Raw genomic sequence first — 22,727 nt, 5'->3', positions numbered from 1 at the left:
ACAGGGTGAGTCAACATTGCGTGCAGCCAGACGTGGCCACTGGGAGAAGAGTCAGCGAGGAGCTTCAAGCTCACCTGCCTCCCACCGAGTCAAGCCCTGTGCAGGAACTGCCAGGGAGGCAGCTCAGCAGGTCCAGGCTCTCCCTCACATACTTCCGCAGCCTCCTGACCCAGCCTGTGTGCTGTCTTCAAGCCATTTTCTCTTTGACCATTTTCTCCCTGGTTACAAAAGCTACAGGAAACACATGTAAGATGGTAGGAAATAAATAGCAGGCTTGTCTCCAGCTTACCCAGAGGCAGTCATGGTTAACACTTTAATCGTGTGTGTGTGTGTGTGTGTGTGTGTGTGTGTGTGTGTGTGTGCATGCACACACTTTAAGGTGCTCTCAGAAGGCAGAAGAGGGTGTTGGATCCCCTAGAACTGGAGTTACAGACAGCTATGAACCTCATGTAGGGACTGGGAGTTGAACCTGTGTTCTCTACAAGAATAGCCAATGCTCATAATCCCTGAGCCACCTCTGCAGCCCTGGCACTAAATTCTGTGGAATGTTTTTCCACAACTATGTACTTTTGTCTTAACATAATATAAAAGAATTCCCAGGGCACAGGAAATAGCATAACTCAGTGGTAAGGTGCCCGGACAAGGCCCTGTGTGCAAATCCCAGCACCTCAAAAATAAAATCTTCACTTTTAATATCATTTCTTTGTGATGATCTAATAACCACTGCAATATGATAACCTATCAAAGACTTCACACACACCTTCTTGAAAGGCCATGTTGGAATGGCAATGAGAATCTTGATCCGAGAAGGGATTTTGGCTTCCTAATCAGTTCCTTGAGCACATTCCCAGAAGGGGCATCCTTAGCTCCAAGGTTGGGCATAGCTTTGGTCTTAATATATATTGCCAATTTGCCCTTTAAGTAATCTTGCCAGTGATAGTCTGTCTTGTCGGCTGTGTTCTGCCTCAGCCAGTCCTTGCTGTGTTAAAATCCTATTTATTTATTTATTTATTTATTTATTTATTTACAAATGTAGAGAGCTGTTGGTGTGGTGGTGCAGACTCAATCCCAGCACTCAGGAGACAGAGACAGGTGGGTCTCTGTGAGTTTGAGGCCAGTGTGGCCTGAGTGGTGAGTTCCAGGCCATCTAGGGCTGCATAGTGAGACCCTGTCTCAAAAAGGGGGAGGGCTGGAAATTCCTGTCCCCACCCTCAGGGGTGGGAGACCATTAGATGTAAAAGAAGTAGCATTCATTAGAGCCACTTGAGCCCCAGAAGATAACCTCAGTGAAGTGGGGTACACATACCCACCCATGTGCGCTGACTCCCCATCCAAAGCTTTTGCTGTGCAAGCCATCCTCAGTGATTGATTTCCCAGGCCAGAGGCTGATGTGGCCACTCCCTGCCTCAGGTTCCTCAGACTATTCTCATTTGAGAATTCCCATACTCCCTCTGCTTTCTACAGAATGACCCCCCAACACAGCTGCTCTCGAGGCCATGACGTCATTTTCTGTGTGGACCCTGTACCGTTTTACAAGGTGCTTACCCAAAGACAGCATCGTAACAACCTTAGTCACAAGTATAATTGGTGTTCCAGGACAGCCAGGGCTCTACAGAGAAACCCTGTCTCGAAAAACAACAACAAAACCAAGTTTAATTGATTTTTGCTTGGCTTTGTGGATGGGGGCATCTCCTTCTTACAGATGGGGACAGTAGCTCACAGGTGTTGTCACACAGAGGATCTGTAGGATGGAGCCAGGAAACTGCAGTGGGGAAGCCGGTTGGTGACCTTCGGGTTACTAAAGCTTTCTTACTTTCTTTTAAGGATTAAAAGATTGTTTTCTCAAAGTCATATGGATTATTACACTGACTCAAGTAGACTGGAGTGTCCTGTTTTCAGAAAAAACTCGTCTGTTCTGAGGTCTGTCCGCTTCCTTGCAGCCAGTTTAATCATGTGACATTTATCATGAGCGACTCCATTTGATGTGCTCCGGTCTTCAGAGGGCCTGGCGTGACAGCTCCGTCCACAACAATGGCCTCCCAACACTTTTGCTTCCTTCATTCTTTTGCTCTCTGATCTGTCATTCATATCAGCCCTTTAGTTCCAGAAGCAGGTAGGTGTCTGAGTTCGAGACCAGCCTGGTTTACATACTCAGTTCCAAACTGAGCCGGGCTGCATAATGAGATCCTGTCTCAGAACAGAAGAGAACAAACTGTGAGAGAAATGTATCTCCTGCTGTTTCTAGAAGCCAGAAGTTTAAATCAGTGCATCTGCAGGGTCATGTTCCTTCCCAAATCCCAGAGGAGAACTCTCCCTTGCCTCTTTCAGCTCCTGGTGTGTCTGTGTGTGTGTCAGAGCGTGTGTGTAAGTATGAGCAATTACAAGCTAGAACACACTGTAGCCGTCACATACGGCTGTGTTTCACACTGGGTCTTCTTCCGGTTTGCTGCATAGGCCAGACTACTGAGACCTTATGTATGTGTGGCAGGTGTTTTGCCCACTGAACTGTCTCCCCAGCACAAAGACTATTTCTAAATAAGGTCACATTTGGAGTCGCAACTGGACGCAACTGGACGTGTGTTTGGGAAGGTGAATGTGGGACATTGTAGTTGGCAAGGTTACCAAGGTCACCACTGGGGAAATGACTTCCCCAGGTCACAAAATGAAAAAATAACAAGAATTGTCATTTGAACCCATGTGCCTTTGATTTGTTTTTTGTTTTTTTTTTTTAATCAAAACAAAACAAGACCGCTGTCCTGCTGTTCTGTTATCTGCTTTGTAGGAAATGAGGTTTGGTCGCTATTACCCTAAGTTACTCAGACATCATCTCACCATTGCTCTGTTAATATGTTATTGACAGCAACACTGAAGCCATTAGTGCCCATGGGAATCCTTAGATGGGAGTCACTCCCTTGTCTTTGATATGGTGACATCCACAGGTAGGTAAATTTGCTTAGAGTAACAAGAAAAGCTGTAGGGAGAGTTCTGGTTGTAATGTCTTGATTCGTAGTCTCTGCTCTAACTCCTGACATGTGCATTGTCCTCAGTGTCCTGGTGACTGCTTTGCGTCAGACCACCATGAAATGCTTAGTGCCCCCGTCACTGTTGAACAGTTCCGCCATTAATTTCCCATTGTTTAATTCAGCCCCACCCCTACCCCGTATACTAACCAACTAGCCATCCATGGCAGGCTGCTCCATGAGTCTCTGACCAGCAACTTGTCCTTTCTCGCCATGGCTCTAAGGGCCTTTAGTAAGCAGGAAGATTGTCACCATCGCTGAGCCTGGCAGTCAGTGTCTCCTGACATTCATTGTTAGCTCAGGTGTTTCTTTACCCTGCTGGTTTTCTTTCTTTCTTTCTTTCTTTCTTTCTTTCTTTCTTTCTTTCTTTCTTTCTTTCTTTCTTTCTTTCTTTCTTTCTTTCTTTTTTCTTAATTCACTTCCAAAGCTGGAAGAGTAGATCTTTTCAAAATAACCTCATGGCCATAACCCAAACTCCACAACCAAGTGTCTGCATATGGGATTAACATGGATTACTCATTGTCATAAATCATGAAATAATCTGAGTGAAAATGTATGTTATGCATACATGCATGTGAGTCATTAACAGATAGCTGGAGTGGAGACCCCCGCTACGGAGCACATCTGTCTGTGTATAGACCGTCCAACCATCTGTCATGTGCTGAATGGGTGGGTTCTAAGAAATGTGTCTGTCATCTGGCCATTTGTTGTATGACCATTCTGAGCCTACTTATACAAATCAAAATAGCACATACAAGTCACTCGTTGATGTTGTCTTTCCCCACCCCTTTTTGTTTTTTGATTTTTTTTTTTTTTTGGTCTGGCAGGATTTTGCTATATAATCCAGACAGGGAACTCACTGTTATCCTCTGGTTTCAACTTCTCAAGTAGGAGGATTACAGGCATACAGCTCTGGTACACACAGTCTATGGGAGTCTGCTGCATGCAGAACCCCTCACAGTTTTATAGTCAACTTTTTTAATAAGTAAAAGAAATATGCTCTCTAAAGTAGCAATGATGTATAAAGTAAGAACAGCTGTTTATTATCACTACCAAGTATTATAATGCACATAATTATGAGTACTGTTTTTACCCCCCCCCGCGCGTTCATAGTACTGGGTTACATAGGACATTTTTATACATGTATATAACAGTTCCACTCACCCCCTTTTCCTTTGAGACAGGGTCTATTCTGTAGCACTAATTGGCCAAGAAGTCATAGCAATCCTCCTGCTTCAACCTCCTGAGTGCTGATACTACAGGCATGAGCTTCCAGGCCTTGCTTGCACCATGCATCTTTGTAACTGAAGGCATAATGAATGTGTTTTTACTGACATCCCCGTAGACCTGTATGTGGTGCATTGCCCTGAGAGGATGGTTGTGATGTCACTTGGTGGTGAACGATACAGTTCCATTAACTCTTGGACTGCCATCTTCTTTGTAGACCAAAACATTGTTGTGCAGCATACAAATGGAGTTATTTTGGGAATCAACCTAAAGCATCAAGAGGAAAAGATGAAATCATCATATCCTCTCACCCTGCCTACCCTTCTAACATGAGTCAATCTGTTATAAGTTATATCATAGGCGGAGTTTTTCATCAGGACCACTGGTCAGCTCTGTCCTGCCAGCTGCTCCCAAATAACCACACAGAGACTTACTATTATAAATGCTCACCAATGGCTTAGGCTTGTTACTAACTAGCTCTTACAACTTGAATTAACCCATGTGGTGGTACCTTTTTTCAGCATGGCATGTTCACCTTGCTTCTCTCTGCATCTCCTGGTAACTCCACCTTCTACTCTGTGTCCTCTTTTTGTCTGCAAGCCCCCCATAACCTCTGCCTGTCCTATAGGCCAGTCAGCTCTCTAATAAACAATGAGAGTAGTACGTATTTACAGTGTACAAAGATTGTTCCACACCATAACATACTACTGACATGTTAAAGATATGCTTGGGAACACAACACAGCTAGTAATCAACACAGTCAGTAGTCAAGGTTCTCTGGAGAAATAGAACCAATGGGAGTTATACAGGTAGGCAGGTAGGCAAACAGAGACTTATTATAGGGATTTATTTACGATTATGGAATCTGGGGTGTCACATTGTTACCTAGGAAGTCTGCAAGTCCGAAGGCCTGAGGACCAGTCAGAGCCCAGAGGCCTGAAGACCAGAAACACCGAGCTCTAGGGGCAAGAGTAGACACTATCTCAGCTCAGAAAGAGCAAATGTTCTCTTCTTCCACTTTGTATTAGATTCGGGTCCTTGGTGGGACTGTGCCCACACACATTGGTGAGGGAGGGACATGGTGCTCCTGTCCCTTGCAGGTATCGGGCATCCTGGTCAGGCTAACACACAAAACCGACCAGTATGCCAGGCTAAGCTAACGTCCTCAACCATGCTCACAATAACCAGCCTGCAGAATGGAGAAAGACATGCTCCCCACAGCGCAGTGCTTCAGCTCAACTCTGAGATATTTGTCTGATGAGTGAGGCAAGGAGGCTCCCAGGGCTCCCTGCATGTGGCTAGGCCCTTGGTCATCATGGCATCTTTATTAGTGTGAACTCACCTGGAGGGGTTTATTCCAGATTCTGCATTTGGTGTGTGGCCTTTATCTCTGCTGGCTAGACTCTTTCCCTAGGGGGTTTTCAACAACCTTCAACCCTGGATGAATCTAACTGAAGCAAATAACAAGAGTGTGGTTAGATCCAATTGGCAGAAGGGAGCATCTCACCCATCCACCCACTTCTGCCCAGGACCTCCTGGCCCCTTTGGCACGTGCTCCACACCCGTTCCCCAAGCTGCCAGCATTCCGGATGCCACAGCATACCTTTAGTGGGTTTGTGAAACCCAGGAACCTGGGAAGAGTGACCTGCAGGGGTGCCAAGTGAGGAATCAGGATTCCAGACACTTCCAGGGCCACCTCGGGGCCCCACAGGCTTGGCTCTGTCCAGATCCCAGAACCTTCACCTTATAACTGCACTGAAAGCAATAGAGGGACACCGCGGCCGCTTTCTGCTGCACCTGCCATCTTACTCCTTCCTCCTCCTTTTTAATCTCAGTTCTATTTTCTGCCTATCCTGTCCCTAGATGTTCAGGCTCTGACACTCAGTCCAGACACTGTTGACTGAAGTAACTGTCACCTTTCTCAGGTGACCGTGATCAGTCGGTTCACAAGTCTGTTGGCGTGAGCGTGACTGGTGGAGTCTTGGGCTCCTTCATCTCCAGGCATATCCAAATCCTCAGGATCCCCACACCTCCTGGAAGGGCAAGGCCTGTGCACAGGATGGGGTGTGGATGGGGTGATCTACAGGGCCCCCAGAGTAACCTGAGTCCATGTGCTTCAGTCCATCCCTAAACACACTGAAGTTACTTGTATAATTTTCTATACGTAAACATACTATTTTTTTTCCCAGTGCTGGAGACTAAACCCTTATGTAGAGTCTTATAGTTCATATCTGTTAGACAGACCTTTACCACTGAGCCACCGCCACATCCCAGCCCTAGAAGTACATAGCTTTTCCTCTCCCTCTCTCTCTCTCTCTCTCTCTCTCTCTGTGTGTGTGTGTGTGTGTGTGTGTGTGTGTGTGTGTGTGTGTATGTAGAATTGAATGTAAAGCTTCAAGCAAGCTGGGAAGACACCCTGCTGCTGAGTAGGCCCCTCAGACCCAATCACACATTTTTCTTGGTAAGCTTTCCCCTCCTGCGCTGCAAAGGGTAAAGTCACCGTCTACACTGTCAGAGCCTGGGGGTTTGTGTTTATTGCCCCTGGGGTAGTTTCCTCAGCAGATCAGACTTGGAGACTACCAGGGTAGGGGGCAACCCTAGAGGGAAGAGTTCCCAAAGGAAGATCAGTTAAAACCAGTCACCTCTTGTCCCTCTAGCTCAGGGGCCATCAGTAGCTGCTGCTCGCGTAGTTTTGTAGACTCAGCACCTTTCCCCTCACACGCCTTCGTCATCCCTTAGAAGAAGGCTTGACTCATATCAGAGTGGACGCTAATCAATATTTGATGAATGCGTGAGTCAGATGGAACAGCTGGCATGAGACGGCCTCGTAAACATCTTCAGCAGCAGGCCCTGGTTGCCAAGTGCATGTACCCTGAGCTCTGCAAATAGCCTGCTCTAGGTGAGCATTTTCTGGCCTCCTGAAACAGTCCTGTCTCAATAATGGGACGCAAACATCCCCTGTCCAAAGGAGTGTCTCTGGGCCAGTCAAATGAAGGAAAGCTATTCCGTCAACACTGACAAGATAGGCAGTTTCCTAAGTGCCAGAAGTGACCTCATCCTCCAAGGGCTTAGCCTCTTCACCCAGCACCTGCTGATCCCTGCGTTCCAGCCGCCCTGCTCTCACTCCAGCATGGGAGGCTCCTCAGACAATGGCTGCCCAGGACAGGGTATCAGAGCCTCCTCGGGGCCTCTGCTTAGCAGGGTGAGGGAGGCGGTTATCTCTCTGCATCTCAGGACAACAGAGAGGAGCGAGGGCCCTTTGGTGGGCACTGGGGTTCTCCCATGGACTGCTTCTTAGCTGTGCCCATGCCAAGCGATTAGAGCTGCTGGTCTGTGCTCTCCTGAGTTCATCAGGCAGGCAGGGTGAGTCATGCATATGATACTGCAAGGATCGTGGGCTGGTCTAGGGTGGGCAGCCTTTTGAAAAGCATTGGTTGAAGACGACAGGCATTCTCAACACACATTAGGGACGGTAGAGGTGATCTTTACCTATACCTGCTTTCCACAGCAGGTGCCACTAAAGGAAGCATCATGGGCACTAACAGGGTGATGGGGAAGCTAACACTAATAATTAAGAGACATGTCCCACACCTGTCATTCACAGACTCTAGGTGTGTCACTTAAACATTGTGTGCTTCGCCCCCACCCCCTCCCCGTGAAGGCCGTACCCATACTACCATTTAGGGTCATTGTGATGGCTGAAATGTGCAGTGCCACCTCCAGTGGCGTTATGGTCGTCTCCAAGATAGTTACTGTCATTATTATTACTTGCAGCGCTGGGACTCAAACCCAGGGCCTCCCACATGCTGTGCAAAGACTCTCACTGAGCCATACCCCATAGTATTACCATGTCCACAAACACCTATTATGTGCAGAGCACTAATGTGTCACATGCGTTCCTTTATCTAGCTCAGTCCCCACAGTGGCTCTTGTGGGTGCGGGATCTGAGGCGCCTGCCTGGAACTAGGCAGCTTGTAGAGGTCAGAGACGGTGTGTTCTAGCCGAGGTCGGTTTCCAGCCCCAACTCCTAACACCCACACATGATTCTTTTCCCCTGCTACTTTGTCCCTTCATATATTATGTACTAGCTGGCTGTGGTAACACATATCTATAATCCTAAGCTGTAGGAGGCTGAGTCAGGATTGTTGCCATCACAAGATCAGCCTGGGTTACATAGTAAGAGCCTACCCCAAAAACAAGACTGAAAACGTACAGTCTTGGCTTTTACCGTCTGTGGACTGGGCCCTCTTTCCCAAACCCTTCTTGTTGTCTGTTCCATTTCTTCACCAAACTCCTCTTGCTACAACTTTGTTCTGATTCTTTTTCTGTCTCCCTGACTTGGCTTCAGTCCTCATGTTCCTGCTTCCAATTCCCTGCCCTGACCTCTAAACACTGTATACCAACACCCTTCTAGTGACAGGTACCTTGCTCTTGTGACGTGAGAGTGGCCACTCCATTCCCAGGCTTCCAGACTCTCTAAGATGAAGCTAAGTAAACAGAGAAAAGGTGGCACCTTCTCTTCTGCTGTCACTGAGCACAGGTGCCCCAGGCTGGCTCTTTGGAGCAGTGGAGATGTGGCTCTGGATCCTTGTTCTGAGCTTAGGGGAGCTCGGCCTCCACAGAAGCAGAGACTTCTCGCCTGTCAGTCCCAACGCTGCTTCCCAACATGACTAAGGAGGAAGAGATCTGCACGCTTAGCTTCTGTCCTTAGCGGATGTCCTTGGGGACACACTCCTGGGAGCTGTTGCCAACATTGGAGTGTCAACTGTGGCCCTGGCTTCTGCTAGTGCATGGCTATAGTTCAGTTTAGGCCCTTTAAGGATCAGGGGCACTCTACCCCACCCCTGAGTTCCAGTGCCTGGCTCCCCAAACCCCCATCCGAATCCTGCCCAATGGAAGGCCGCTCCCCACGCTGAGGTCCCACCTGATAAGCTGATGGCAAGGACCACACTCTCAAGGCAGGCCCCTTCCTGGGGAGATGCTGCCCGCTCTCCCTGTGCCGGAGTCTACCTCACAATTAGGTGGGACATAAATCAAAGCCAAAGTTGCCTGATGAAATTCGGGAGCCGGCGGTGACCCTTGCCACACATATAAATCCCAGCCGGCCAGCCCGAGGCCTTTGTCTGGTCAGAGAGTTCAGGATTATCGGGCCCACTTTGCTGATGTATGAAGGCACCGGCTGTCGGAGTGTTTACTAAAGGTTATCACCTCCGTGCTGGGGCCGTTATCACAGGCAGGGCCGCCCGCCGGGGCTGGGGCTCGCACCCTCTCTATTACCACCTGTCAGTGGCAGCGAGTGTGCACTGACGCTGCCCAGTCCTGCCCACCGAGGAAAGATAGTTTCTGACGGCTGATCAAAGAGGAGAAACAAGACCTGATAAAGAGTGTGTGTTTCATGTACTTTTAACTTTGGGGAAACGTCAGCATTTGCATTTTTTTTCCTGGTCCTCCTGGAGCTGGCAGGAACCAAGCCCCAATAAATGTAGTGGATTCAGTTACCTAATCGAGGGGGAAATGGTATGTGCTTAAAGCAACAGACCGTGACCATAATCTCTTTCCGAGAGAGGCTGGATGAAATAAGCTTTCTCAGTGAACTTGCCGTAGAGTAAAATCGAGTCGCCTGAATTCAGACTTTGAAGTGGGCTTGCACATAACATCTAATCTTGGCGTTCAGCGGAACGCAGTGTACCTTTTGGAACTCGGAGCAGGTTTGGATTAAGAAAGGATCCTTGCTGAAGATGCTATCGCCCAGCTGTATCGCTCACATCCCGAAACGGTACCCCACACTTGCCCACGTCCCTGACGGCTGGGAGCCGATCTGCAGTGAGGTAGAACGAGTTCCAGACCGAGGCATCAGCACATCTGAGTCCTGGCACCAAGTCTGTCCCAGCCTGCTTTTAGTCTAAGCTCTTGACCTCGCTAAGCCGCAACTGTAAATGAGGCTGGGAATAAGTTCTAGGATACAGTGGCTTAGGAAGCTTTTTTGTTTTTAAGCTTAGACAGCGTAACCCCCTCTTACTAATCTTTGTGGTGGTGGTGTGTGTGGGCACACTTACATATGTGCCATGGTATGTAAAAGAAAGTCAGACCACAATCATGCGTGTCAGTCTTCACCTTCCGCCTTTCTTGAGATAGGGTCTCTTTATTGTTCATCACTGTGTGGACCAGGCTAGCCCACCCATGAGCTTCTAGGGATTCTCCTGTCTCTGTCTCTCATCTCCTATGTCACCATCATCCTATGGCGATAGGAAACTGGGATTATAGGTGTTTCTGCTGCTGCCCCCAGCTGTCCCTGGGTTCTGGAGATCCAAACTTCGGTCATCATGCACACGGTCAAGGACTTTGGTCATTGATCCATCTCCCCGGGCCGCCTTTTATTTTAGACAGTGCTTCATGTAGCCCAGGCTAGCCTCAAAGTCACTGCTGTAACTGAGGATGACCTTGGACTTGTGATTCTCCTGCCTCTACCTCCCAAGTGTTAGGCTCACAGGCGTGTGCCACCGGGTTTCTTAATTTGGTGCTGGGGATTGTACCCAGTCTCATGTGTACCAGGAAAGTGTCCATCAGCTGAGCTACATCCCTCACCTGTAGCTATTCCTGAGGTCCTAGGTGGAGAGTGATTATGTCAGGGAGCAGTAGGGTTGTTTGGGATGAACCTGGGAAGGGGTTCCTTCCCTCTGTGCTAGCTCTCAGAAGTCTCTGGAGACCCCTAAGAGACCGTTTTAACTCGGCCATGCAGCCGTCATTCCTGGAAGTGTGCTCTCTGACCCAGCGGCATGAGCTATGTTCTCGGCCTCACGCACTCCTGTTGCTGAGCGACCCCATCCTTCATTCTGGTTGAAAGACTAAGCTGGCTCTGGGCGTGACAGGCCGTGGTTGGCAGGTAGACAGAGAATAGTGCCCTCTGAAGGCCTGGTCTCAACGTCTTATGTATAGCACAACTAATAAAAACCCAGAGACAGATATTGGGGTTCAACTTGAAGATCAGAAAAGCAAAGCAGCCGGCCATTGGCTCTTACCTCTACCTCATACTGAAATGGTGATCCTGCCTCCAGGAATTCTCAGGAGGAGACTGAGCTGAGACCTGTCTCCTCCCCTTTTATATTTCTCTCTAGTGCTGGGATCAAAGGTGTGCACCACCACTGCCCAGCCTCTATGACCTACTAGAGTGACTGCTGGCCTTAAAGGTGTGTGCCACCACTGCCTGGCCTGTATGGCTGACTAGTGTGGCTGCTTTGCACTGACCTTCAGGCAAGCTTTATTCATTAAAACACAAGTAATATACATGTACTTACATCCCGCGTGTGTCCCAGGTACCTTCGACCGGAGCGTGACCCTGCTGGAGGTGTGTGGGAGCTGGCCTGAGGGCTTTGGGCTGCGACACATGTCCTCCATGGAGCACACAGAGGAGGGCCTCCGGGAGCGGCTCGCAGATGCCATGGCCGAGTCACCAAGCCGAGATGCTGTAGGATCTGGAACAGGTAAAGCTGTCAGCGGACTTCTAGCCTGACTTGGTTGTGACGGGCACTTCTGGGGTTGAGCTGGAGGGGAGAGGGCATGTTTTTAACCATTTGTTTCTGTAGTTTAGCACTCTGGTGCTACTCATTCCAGAAGGCTCTGATACTGGAAAATCCTGTGGGAACGAGGGTTCCCAGCAGAGCCGCCTCTCCCCCTGGAGCAACACCCAAAAATACCCTGAAAAATACAGCTGTAGGCCTGGGGCTGTAGCTCAGCATCGGGGTCCTTGCCTGGCCTGCATGATCCCTAACTTTACAAGAGAGACAGAAAGACAGAGAAAGATAAACAGACAGACAGTTATACCCAACAAAACACCTCAGGAGAAGGAAGACATAAGTAGTAGCATACCTTTCCCTTCGGGTTCCAGGCTCTGGGGCCTGGGACCTGCCAGCAAGCAGGCAGAGCTAGCTCAGGCATACACCACACAGCTTTTCTTTCACGTGCCTTTCACCCCAGACTAGTACCCTAGTACCTCTGAGAGTCCGGTAAGTCCAAAGTGACTTCCTACATCCATATACTAATCTTAAGACATCCTTTAGCTAGAAGTGAACCCTACCCCCATATAAGTGCATGTGTGCATGCACACACACACACACACACACACACACACACACACACACCACACACAGTCATCCCATCTCCATTCTGCTATTACACAGGCTTCCTGTGCCTCTCCTATTTCTAAAACACTTCTCTCTCTCTCTCTCTCTCTCTCTCTCTCTCTCTCTCTCTCTCTCTCTGCTGTTACTAATGTTGCAGCCCTGTGTTAACACCCACCTAACAGGCCCTGTCCCTAGTTTGCTGAGGTCAATGAGATCAACAGATCCTGATCCCCAAGCTTCAGGCCTGCCTTTTCTTTCTCTCCTGAGTCCTCAAGGAGTGTCACCTTCCATGTGGCCTGTCCCATCCCTGCCTCACTCTACTGTAGAAAAGGAACCCATTAAGGAGAAGCTTAGAATCCCCTTGGGTGGCTGGGTCTGACATTGGCAATCCATCCCGCTGTTCTGTGGGTTTGGGGGCCTTCAGGTATTAGATTCATCAGTGAGGTTCCCCACCCCTGCGTCTCTGAGCTAGTTCTTCTGCTCCTTCACTAAGAGCTCCTTCACAGCTTAGTGCCTCCTGCCTAGACAGTCATTGGCACCTGCAGAGTGCAGTGGATGGCTGGGAGGAGTTAAATTAGGGATAGGGAGACCCTGTCAGGCCCTAGATGGCAGCTGTCTCAGAGGCCTGGCCTAGTCTGACCCCCTTTTCCCCTACAAGGAAAGGAGATGTGACCTTCAAAGCTGTAGCAGACTGTACCCCTCCATCAGGCATACACATGTATAGACCGTTTGCATCCTCACATCCCAGAAGTATAGAGAATTCATCCCAAAGCCTCTGCTCTTCCTCTACCTCCAGATAGCGGCTCTTCCCCTTGCCAGATGCCAGTACAGTTTCCATGGGAGCTAACTGAACCATGGCTGTAGCACAGCTTTGCCCTATATGTCAGGACCCTGGCAGCTGTGGCTCCTATGAACCAGAGTGTGTGTCCCTGAGCTCATCTCCGGGAGCCTCCCTTTTCTGAGGGCTGAGAGTCCCTGGAATGGCCTCATCGGGCCCACCTCAGCCTCGCCTGGTGGGCAGTTGGGCAGGGATATTTAGCCACTGGACCTCAGCTTCTCCGGGAGTAACCTGAGCATAGCTGGCAGTGATTCATCTGCCAAACAGCTGAGGGACTCGGGAGAGTTTGTGATCTTAATAAGCAGGCTTGTGAAATTAAAAAGAATTTAAAGAAAAAGAAAGAGGAAATTAAAATGGCATACCCACAGGTCAAACGCATAGATCCACCCATACCCTTTTTTTTCTCCAGCAGTAGGATTCCACTCTCTTCCTCAAATGGTCACCAAAAGAGATTCCATTGTTTTTCTTTCGACTATATTAGATGAATGGTTGTTCTTTTGTTTTGTTTTAATTTGCCTCCAATTTTTTAGGTCAGAAAGCAGATCAAATAAAAATGAACCAGTCCCCTTCCTTCTCTGTGGCTGAGATACTCTATCCTTTATTTTTCTAGTGAATATGTCCACCTGCCACTACAACAAAGACAGGCCTGGCTAGGGGAAGCCAGGAAGGGGCAGTGCCTATAGATGAGGATTTCCAGCAAGTCACTCTGCCCTAACACCTCCCTCTTCTCTTTCCAACTCTCTTGGTGACTCAGGGACACACAGATAGGGTAGTGCTCTACTCTGCGGTTGCCTCTGTTGGGCACTCTGGTGCTAGATAAGTCAGGGCCTCAGGGCCTCCCCGCAGGCACCTTCATGTTGACATCTCCTTATCAGCTTGCTGCTGTGGCCATCACAGGACTTGCTCTCCAGACCCCTGACACAGAGGCCCTTGGATCGTGTTAACACTGTTAATGGTGGGTTGGCTAGCGCTGGGTGTATAAATTGTTTAACAACCAGCTCTCCAGCAGAAAGCCAAAAACAGCCCTCCCCCACACAAACAGTCCCCTGCCTTGTGGCTGTGGTGGTGTAAAAACTGCTATTATCACTGTTTATTGCAAACCATCAGCCTGTCAGATAGGTCTTTGGGTGCCTAAAAGCTTACCAGACTGGCTCCAGTGCCTCAGAGGAGGCATAGGACCGCAGGGCAAATGAGCTGTCACACAAGTAAGGAAAAAGCTGACTGCCCAAAACGGGGAGGTGGAGAGCGTTGGATAGGCTGCCTAGTTAGCGCTGTCACACCATAGACTGGCTCTGGTAAATAGTAACGTGCTGTAGTCTTGAAAACGGCTAGCCAGATAGATATTAAATGTCCTCACCACCAAAAAACAAGGTAAGTATGTGGGGTAATATGTGTTAATTAGCTCTGTTTAGCCATTCTTGTGTTAATTAGCCATTCTGCAATGAATATATGTTGCCAGACATCATGCTATATGTAATGGGAATATACATTTTGTAAGTAAAAAAGAAAAAAGTTTTGTTTTTTTTTTTTCTGGTTTTTTGAAACAGGGTTTCTCTATGTAGTCTTGACTGTCCTAGAACTCACTCTGTAGACCAGGCTGGCCTCATACTCACAGAGATCCACCTGCCTCTGCCTCCTGAGTGTTGGGATTAAAGGTGTGCACCCACCACCACCCAGCCAAGAACATTTTTAAAGGTACTCTAGTGACCTGCAGCACTGTTCTCGCCGAGGCGCTGATGAGCTCTGATGAGCTATGCAAAGCTGGTGGAGGAGGTAGCCTGTGTGAGTCTCCGGGTTGGGTCCTCAGAGCCAAGCAAAGGAGAAAGAAATGCAGAGTCCATCCCTGCTCTGTCAGCATCAGAACTTGACTTTCTTCTTCCAGTGCCGGGGATTGAACCCAGAGCCTCACATGTTAGGCAAGCTCTCTACCACTAAACTCCACCTCTTGCCCAGCACCCCAGTTTTCACATGCATATATTAACGTTTGAGAAGATCCGTTTAGAATGTGGTGAGCCTGCAGTGCAGATGTCAGTTCAGCCCTCTGTGGTGGTGCTGACCCGTCTGTCTGATTAGCTGACACGGGGTTTGCAGGTCCAGCCTAGATGTGACTGGCCAAACCGCCTTCTTTCTGATTGCCAAGAACCCCCTCCACCCGTTACCTCTCCATCATCCCTTGCCTCGGGCTCCAGCCTGAGGTTCATCCAGCCCTGCTCTGGTGTTTTTGAAGTGAGCAACTTGCTGTTCCTTGAGCCTCCGCGGATATGGGGTCCCCTGCCGCTGGGCTGTGCTGTGCAGTGCCTAGTGCCCCCTCTTTCGGTCTCACTTGGCACCTACCTGTCTCTGCAGCAAATGCCAGCGCCTGGGACAGAGCCCAGCTTGTGGCAGATAGGCAGCACCTGTCTGCTGACTGAGGCCTGCACCCACCTGGGCACCGTTTACCGTGGTCTGTGTCTCCCTAGGTGCCTACCTACTGTTTACTGAGGTCTGCCTGAAGCTCTCCATAGCCCCTGTGTGTCGATGGGGTTTCTGGCCTTTCCCTTCTTTCAGAGACGCCCAGTTCTCTGATCCTGTCGCTGCTGTCTATTAGTCCAGGTGTTCAGTCCCCATCTTGCCGTCAGCCACTTCCCTCCTGCAGCCGTTCTGTTTCACCCCCCACCCCATTCCCCTGAAACCTCCCACCATACCCGAGTCTCAGCCAAAGAATGGTTGTCATTTGAAATCCTGTCAGCTCCCTACCACCCAGATCCTAAGCATCCTCTAGCCAAAGAGGAGCGTCTCATGTCCCCATCCCCCACTCTCCTCTGAAGTCATCACTAGACACCAGGAACCTCCACCTGGGCCTGTGAACCCTCTCCAGTTCCTGGTTCTGCTGTCTCTGACTGTCCCTTGGTCCCTTTTCTGGCTTTTTCTTCTCAAGGCTGTTCCCTTCTCCCTCAGCACAAGGCAATCTCTACTTCTGTAGCCTCAGTCAGTATGGGTAAACTGATAACCTCCAAACCAACCTCACTCTTGATTTCCAGAACCATCTGCCCAGTCACCTACTGATAAATCCACACCTCTAAGAACCCAACCTTGTCCTTAGCAGTTCCTTCTCTAGGCACATCCCACTTGGGGTATGCAAAGCCACCCTGGCTAGGTCACCCTCTCCAGACCCGTCCCCACTGATCTCCAGCTCATCAGGCTGGCCCCTGGGACCCTAAACACGTGTCAGGCTCTCTGTGGATCCTTTTCCTGCCGCCTGGAATGTTCCTCCCTGAGCTTCCTCCCCTCTCACCATCTCCCCCAGAAGAACCCAACTGATTCCTGTCTAGCAGACATTCCTTTCTGTATTGTCTTTTCTTAAAAAAAAAAAAAAAAAGCTTTTTAAAAAAACCCGACTTATCCCAATTGTTTTGTGTCTAGGTAAACATATAATTTAATACTCCCCCTAAAGAGAGGATTTAAATAAAAACTCGGGTACACATGGAGTCCGTTTTAAACTTTCTAACTCTTCCAGTCACTGATTCAGACTTCTCATTCTTTCTTGCCTTCTCCGACACTTCACACCCAAAGCCCCAAGCCTTGTATGTAGCCAAGTATTGTGGACTCCCAAGCAGCTCTCAAGGCCAAGAAGGACTGTCTTTGCTGGTGGCATTCTAGTCTCCTCTCCAGTCCCTACTAAACTAACAGTCAAGGAGCGGCTCCACCCATCAGGGCCTTAACTCTGCCCAGAAATGCTTAATCTGTGCCTCACACTCTCTGCTGTAAAGACGTACTGCGTCCTGACCCGGTTTCCCAGATACTTGGGCTATCACGGCACAGTGCATGCTAGCACTCCTAGGCACACTGCTTTGATTTCATGATTCTTCAGTGAACTATGGTTGGCAATTTGAAAACCAAGGCTGTAGTTGATTCTGCTAGATCTTCTGCTAGTGCCTGTCTATATGTTAGTGACCCTGCATTCAAAGCTTTAAGATTATCTTCAGTTAACTTCATTTATCAAAAGGGCTGTGCTGCTTTTCCTCCTTCCTAACATGAGAAGCATATTTTGAACATCACATAGTTTGTAGGTGGTCAGTTCATTAACAGAGGTCTGTGATTTCATATGCTTTTCAAAAGACAACTTTATTAAGGTCTGTGTGCATGTGGGGAGCCCATGCATTGCTGCCAACCCTCACTGTAGATGTGTAGAAAGTGAAGTCTCAAGAAACGGCAGCTGAGGCTGGAGAGACGACTCAGTGCTTCAGAGTGCTGGATGCCCTTCCAAAGGACCCAGGTTCAATTCCCAGCACTCATACATGGCTCACAACCATCTGTGATGCTAGTTCCAGAAGATCCGATGCACTCTTCTCATCTCTGAAGGTACCACACACACACACACACACACACACACACACACACACACGGTGCACAGACAGATACACATTCAGGGAAAACCCCCATACATACAAAAAGCAATGTTTTTAATTAGTAAATAAAAATAAATATTAGCTTTTATAAGGAGTTGATTAAATGTGTTCACTAATCCTAGAAATTCAGTGCGTTGGAGCCTAAACCTGCCATGAAGATTGGCAATTTCTAGCAAGATGTTGTTATGCACGTCAATACATTCCAGAACTCAGAAGGTATGGGCAGGAAAATTAGAAGTTCAAGGTCACATCTTCTGCAACGTAGTGAGTTCAAGACCAACCTGGGCTACAGGAGATCTTGTCTCAAAAAAAGAGGTTGTGGTGTAGAGGTGGCTCAGGTGGTTAACAGTGTTTGCTGTTCTTGTATAGGATGCAGGTTTAGTTCCCTGCACACACATGGTGAATCATAACCATATGTAAATCCCAGTTCCTGGGGATCAAGTACCCTCCTCTTCCTGGCCTCTGCATACATGCATGCAGGCACCACTCATACACATGAGATAAAAATAAATAAAATATCTTTTTTTAAAAGTGGAACTATTAGAATCCACCCCCCTTCTGCCCCATACCTCAAATGAAAACAGTTGCCACTCAGAAGAACGTTGTGCCCTGGAGAACTCTTTCCTTGCCAGACATGTAGGAGCCAGCAGCGTGTTGTATGGGCCCATCATGTTCCTTTGCCAGGTCTGTGGTTTTCTCGTCTCTCTCTCTCTCTTCTTCTCTTCTTTTTCCCCCCTTTTAAAGGAAGAAGCAAATACTGGAACTCAAAGTTCAGAAGTTTCAGTGCATGGTCTCATGGCTCTGTCATTTCTAGTACGTGATGAAGCGGAGCAGGGAACAAGGGTGCTCTCCTTGTGGTAGGTGGGCAGAAGAGCCAGTGCTGGGTTTGGGGATCAGGCTCAGTGGACCAAGTGTTTGTCGTGCAAACACAAGGAACAGAAAGCAGGATCCCCAGAACCCATGTAAATGCTAGGTGGTCATGGTAGGCTACCCATAATTCCAGCACCGGGAAGGAGCATAGACAAGGGAACCCAGAAGCAAGCTTGCTAGCAAGACTAGTCATATTGAGACCCTGCTTCAAAGAATAAATAGTAATTTAGGGAAGACGCCTGACATCTATCTTGGGCCTCCATGGGCATGTGTCGCATGTGCCTACACACATACAGCCGTGCACGCATGCATACCACACACACATAAGCATGTAAGAAAAATAAGAGAGACACTGAGATGTGTCTGAGTGAAGGCTGTGCCCTTTCCAAGGCTAGGACGGCTCATCACCCCACAGGCCACGTGCACTACCATGCCGGCCAGCTGCTCTGAGGTCTGACATGACCTTCCTGGCTCCTCCATCTTCCACCCCTCTGAATTTTAGTGCTATTGGCCTTTCCCAAGGTTCCCATCATCATCTTCTTCGTTAAAAACTTCTTACGTTAATTTATTTTCTTTATTTAATGAGTGGTGTGCATGTAGAGGGCAGTAGACAACTTGCAGAAGTTGGTTCTCTCTTTCCACCATCCGGGTTCCAGGGATTGAACCCAGATCTCAGGTTGTCCAATCCTTGTCGGCAGGTGCCTTCAGCCACTGAGTCTCTCCAGCCTTCTTTTTGGTCTCTTGAGAATGATAATATCCCACCTCCCAATGACACCCAGTGTAGCAGATTCCCAAAGTCCTCACAGTCTTTCCTTACTTTCCTTGTCCATCTCTTCATCCTTCTGGCCTTCCTTCTCCACATGGACAAGTGTGATCCATCCAAACCAGTTCTCTAGGCTGGGTCTCGCTCTTTCTCCAAAGACTCTGAGCATCTCCATCTCAGAGATGCTTGTTTCCCCTCACTAACAGGTTCCCTGGAAAATGCCACCATCATCAAGGTAATTTAGCCAGGTGTCTGGACCTTCTCTGCTTTGTCTGTAGGGACCCTGGGTTTTTCCTTCTATAGCATTCACAAAACAAGAATTCTTTCAGTGTCTTCTCTCAATGACCTCTTTGATGGCCCCACATACCCTCTCTATGGTCACAATGGCAGGCTGGCTCTCAGGCTGGCTCTCTCCCATCTATCACATCCCTCACCAGACTAGGGGGAAAGAGGTAAGCCACTATTCCGATCTTGGAATTGAGAGAAGCCCTGGGGGAGGTGGTGGCATTGAGCTGTGGTCTGTTTCTCTCTGGCTCCTGTCCCCAGCTCCCACCAGGACCTATTAGTGATTAAAGCAAACAGAACTCAGGCTTCTTGCCCCAGCCCAGGGCATGGTCTTCTAGAATGTCGCCTGCATTAGTCACTCTTCTCATTGCTGACAGAATAGCTGACAGAAGCAGCTCATGGCAAGGAGCTCCTAGTTAAGGCAGGAATGCCATCTGTCATGGTGGCAAGGCGCAGTGGCGTGAACATTGGGCAGCTGGTCACACTACATCCATAATCAGGAAGCAGAGAGAGAGGTAGAGGCTGATGCTCAGCTTGCTTCCCCTTTTTATTCAGTCTGGAACCCCAGACCATGAGAAACTTCCCTTCTCCATTCAGCCTACCTGAAAATGCCCTGATAGACATGCCAGAGGGAATCTAGGCGGCTTTAAAACTGTCCGTTTATAAAATTAGCCATCACACTGTGTTAGTGTTCTGAGAGATACAGGAGAACTTTAAAAAGGGGGGGAGGGATTAATTTTGGCTCATGATTTCGGAGGGGTCAATCCATGGTTGCTTGGGCAGAACATATTGGTGGCCAGAGTGTATGGTTGAAAAGCTTCTTGACCTCATAGAGGGCAGAAAAGCAGAATGAACTACTTTCTGCAGCCAGGACCCACCTCCCAAAATAGCACCACCAGCTGGGGACCAGCTATGCAAATGTAAGCCTTCATGGGACACTTAGCAGAGCAGTGCTTTCCAGCCCCAGGTGTCCAGACTGCTAAGGGTGAGAGACAGGCACAGCTCCCAGAGACCAGAGCCTCCATACAGACCTAAACTGCCCTGCACGCTGAGGAAGGACAGCTGTGGGATTGTGGGTGGCTGCTATTTGTGTCTTAGCCCAGCCTCCTAGCGCCTGTTTCTAGCTATTTTCCGCCAGGAGCAAAGGCCAAGTCTTGAGAGTCCCTTCAGTGCCTAAGCCTGCTGCTGCTACTAGGAAAAACACTATTTCTCTTCTGGTGAGATTTAGATTCAAGACATGGAAGAAAGCATTTGGCCCTGGGCCTTTTTCTCCCTCTGGGTTTAATTTTCTCATCTCTTAGGAGTGAAACAGGAAATACTGGGAGCACTTGCTTCCCATCCTCATGGTGAACAGACCCTGGACACTATACTCTGTGGTCTGTATCATCCCCATCACTCAGAGCAGGGTGGGCGGGCTTAAGTATCCGCTATGCAAATGTCCTGTCATCACAATTATGCTAAGCTATTAGATATTCCTCTCTTCAGCTTCCAAAGCCCAGCACTCAGGAGGCAGAGGCAGGTGGATCTCTGTGAGTTCAAGGCCAGACTGGTCTATAAATCAAGTTCCAGGACAACCTGGACAAAGAAATCCTGTCGAGAAAGAGACAGAGACAGAGACAGAGAGAGAGAGAGAGAGAGAGAGAGAGAGAGAGAGAGAGAGAGAGAGAAAGTATTTTAAATAACTGGGTACATGGCTCACTGGTAGAGTGCTGATCTACCATGCACAGGGTTCTGAGTTCAATCTCCAACATCACCAAGGAAAATGTTATTTCTAAAATAAGAGTGTCTAGTTCTGACAATCTTACCAGTCTCACCTATTTGGAATGTGACCCATTTTTTTATTCAAAAAGAGGACCCCAGTAAAGGATGGGAACCCTATTCTCAGGGAGGCTGAGGTCACTTCCCTCCTTAGAACATGCCAACTATCTCCATAGCCCAACCCAGGCTCTTGCCATGGAGTTTAAATGTCTTACAGGCCTTCCCTGCCTCCTCCTCCTGCCTGACCCACCGTCCCATTCCACTTCAGTCTCCCCCAGCATCCCTGTAAACATATGATTGCAGCTCCCCAGCACATTGGTCCACGCTGAAGTAGATCACACCTTCTGTACAGTCATTTCTTCAGACAAAACCTATAGTCTCCTCCTCCAGCTCACCCCCTTGCCCATGTGTGCTCCCTGAAAGCCTCTCCGTACAAGCTGCATTCAGGGTACTTGGCCCTGGGAAAGGGTGTTTATTGACTTTTCATTAACGAGCTCTGACTGATGTCCTTCTCCATGCCACCTGGGGAAAGACCAGCTCTTTGGGGCCTCCTACTCCTCCCTTATCCATAGTGCCATGAGTGCATCTTGACCCAGTTCTTGTTCCTTGGACCCAATCTGATTCACCTTTGTTACCTTTAACCGCCAGTTCTCCTTGCCCAGCATGCAGCCTTGGAATGAACGCCAGGCTGAGCTTCAGTTAATGTTTGTTGAATGACTGATTGGGTTTTTGTGGCCTCTGAGAGGTAAATGAAAGGCAGCCAAAGCCATGGGAATAATTATCTTGCTTAAAAGACATACTTGTTAGTTCCAGGCCAAGTCTTAGAAATGATTCCAGTGAGGTTGCTTTTTCTGCCCCTCTCTTCTGTCCCCTCTGGAACTGCAGCCAGAGGAACCCCAGCGAGAGTCCAAGCTAATAAGTTTTCTCTGCACATGTCCTGTTTGCCCATGGCATGGCATGCTGATTCTTGTCAACAAAGAGGAAGTGCCAGTGTGGCCTCTTTGGCGTACCCTTTCCACATGTCGCCCCAAGGAAAGGGACTGCGGAGCATGTGCAGGCTTGGGCACAGGGTGGAGGGCTGCAGGACCATTGCCAGCCCCCCCCCCCGTATCATTACAGCGGGTAAATGGTTAACCCAAGGGAGGATTCTTCTTGGTCCCTCCTCATCTGCAGGGCCTTCACCTTTAATCACTGTGAGGTCCCAGTAAGGTAGAGCGCCACCATAGGGGATAAGTGCTCCCCTTCCCTTCTGCTGCAGCTTCTCAGATGGCAAGGGACCATAGGCTAGGAAACAGGTACATCCGCGGAAAAGGAAGGGCAGAGATGACCATTGATTGCATTAAGTATGAGACATTTTGGATTGCCCAGAGTAAATCCAGCAGACAGGGCTCCAGCTTCTTGCTGCCTGTTCTTCCTGCACTCCCTCTGGCCTGGGGAACCTGAAGGCCCCACTACCTG

At 48.8% G+C, this 22,727-nt stretch overlaps 1 protein-coding gene and 1 long non-coding RNA gene across 17 annotated transcripts in view; one reads left to right on the top strand and one right to left on the bottom strand.

Moving 5' to 3' along the window:
• The window catches only part of Bcas3 (BCAS3 microtubule associated cell migration factor), a 479,995-nt gene that overhangs the window by 444,188 nt on the left and 13,080 nt on the right, over window positions 1–22,727 (top strand). For all 14 annotated transcript variants that reach the window (XM_087910149.1, XM_087910146.1, XM_087910147.1 and 11 more), the window contains one exon: window positions 11,561–11,728. In XM_087910149.1, coding sequence (XP_087766275.1) covers window positions 11,561–11,728 — 168 coding nt within the window. The remainder of the gene's footprint in view (window positions 1–11,560; window positions 11,729–22,727) is intronic.
• LOC125408454 (uncharacterized) lies at window positions 1,634–18,302 on the bottom strand. Of its 3 annotated transcripts, XR_015738782.1 has the most exons (6): window positions 18,163–18,302; window positions 11,543–11,788; window positions 5,590–5,698; window positions 4,185–4,514; window positions 3,171–3,510; window positions 1,634–2,187 (listed from the first exon to the last, which is right to left on the bottom strand). It is a non-coding gene; the product is annotated as an uncharacterized LOC125408454 (long non-coding RNA). The 3 variants fall into 3 exon arrangements; XR_015738783.1 differs by lacking the exon at window positions 3,171–3,510; XR_015738784.1 differs by lacking the exons at window positions 1,634–2,187; window positions 3,171–3,510 and having other exon boundaries at window positions 3,527–4,514; window positions 5,590–5,694.

Source organism: Myodes glareolus, chromosome 9 (assembly GCF_982192425.1).
Source record: "Myodes glareolus chromosome 9, mMyoGla1.1, whole genome shotgun sequence".
Classification (NCBI taxonomy): Eukaryota; Metazoa; Chordata; class Mammalia; order Rodentia; family Cricetidae; genus Myodes; species Myodes glareolus.
Note: the sequence above shows the minus strand (reverse complement) of the source record. Positions and strands in the feature narration are given on the sequence as shown.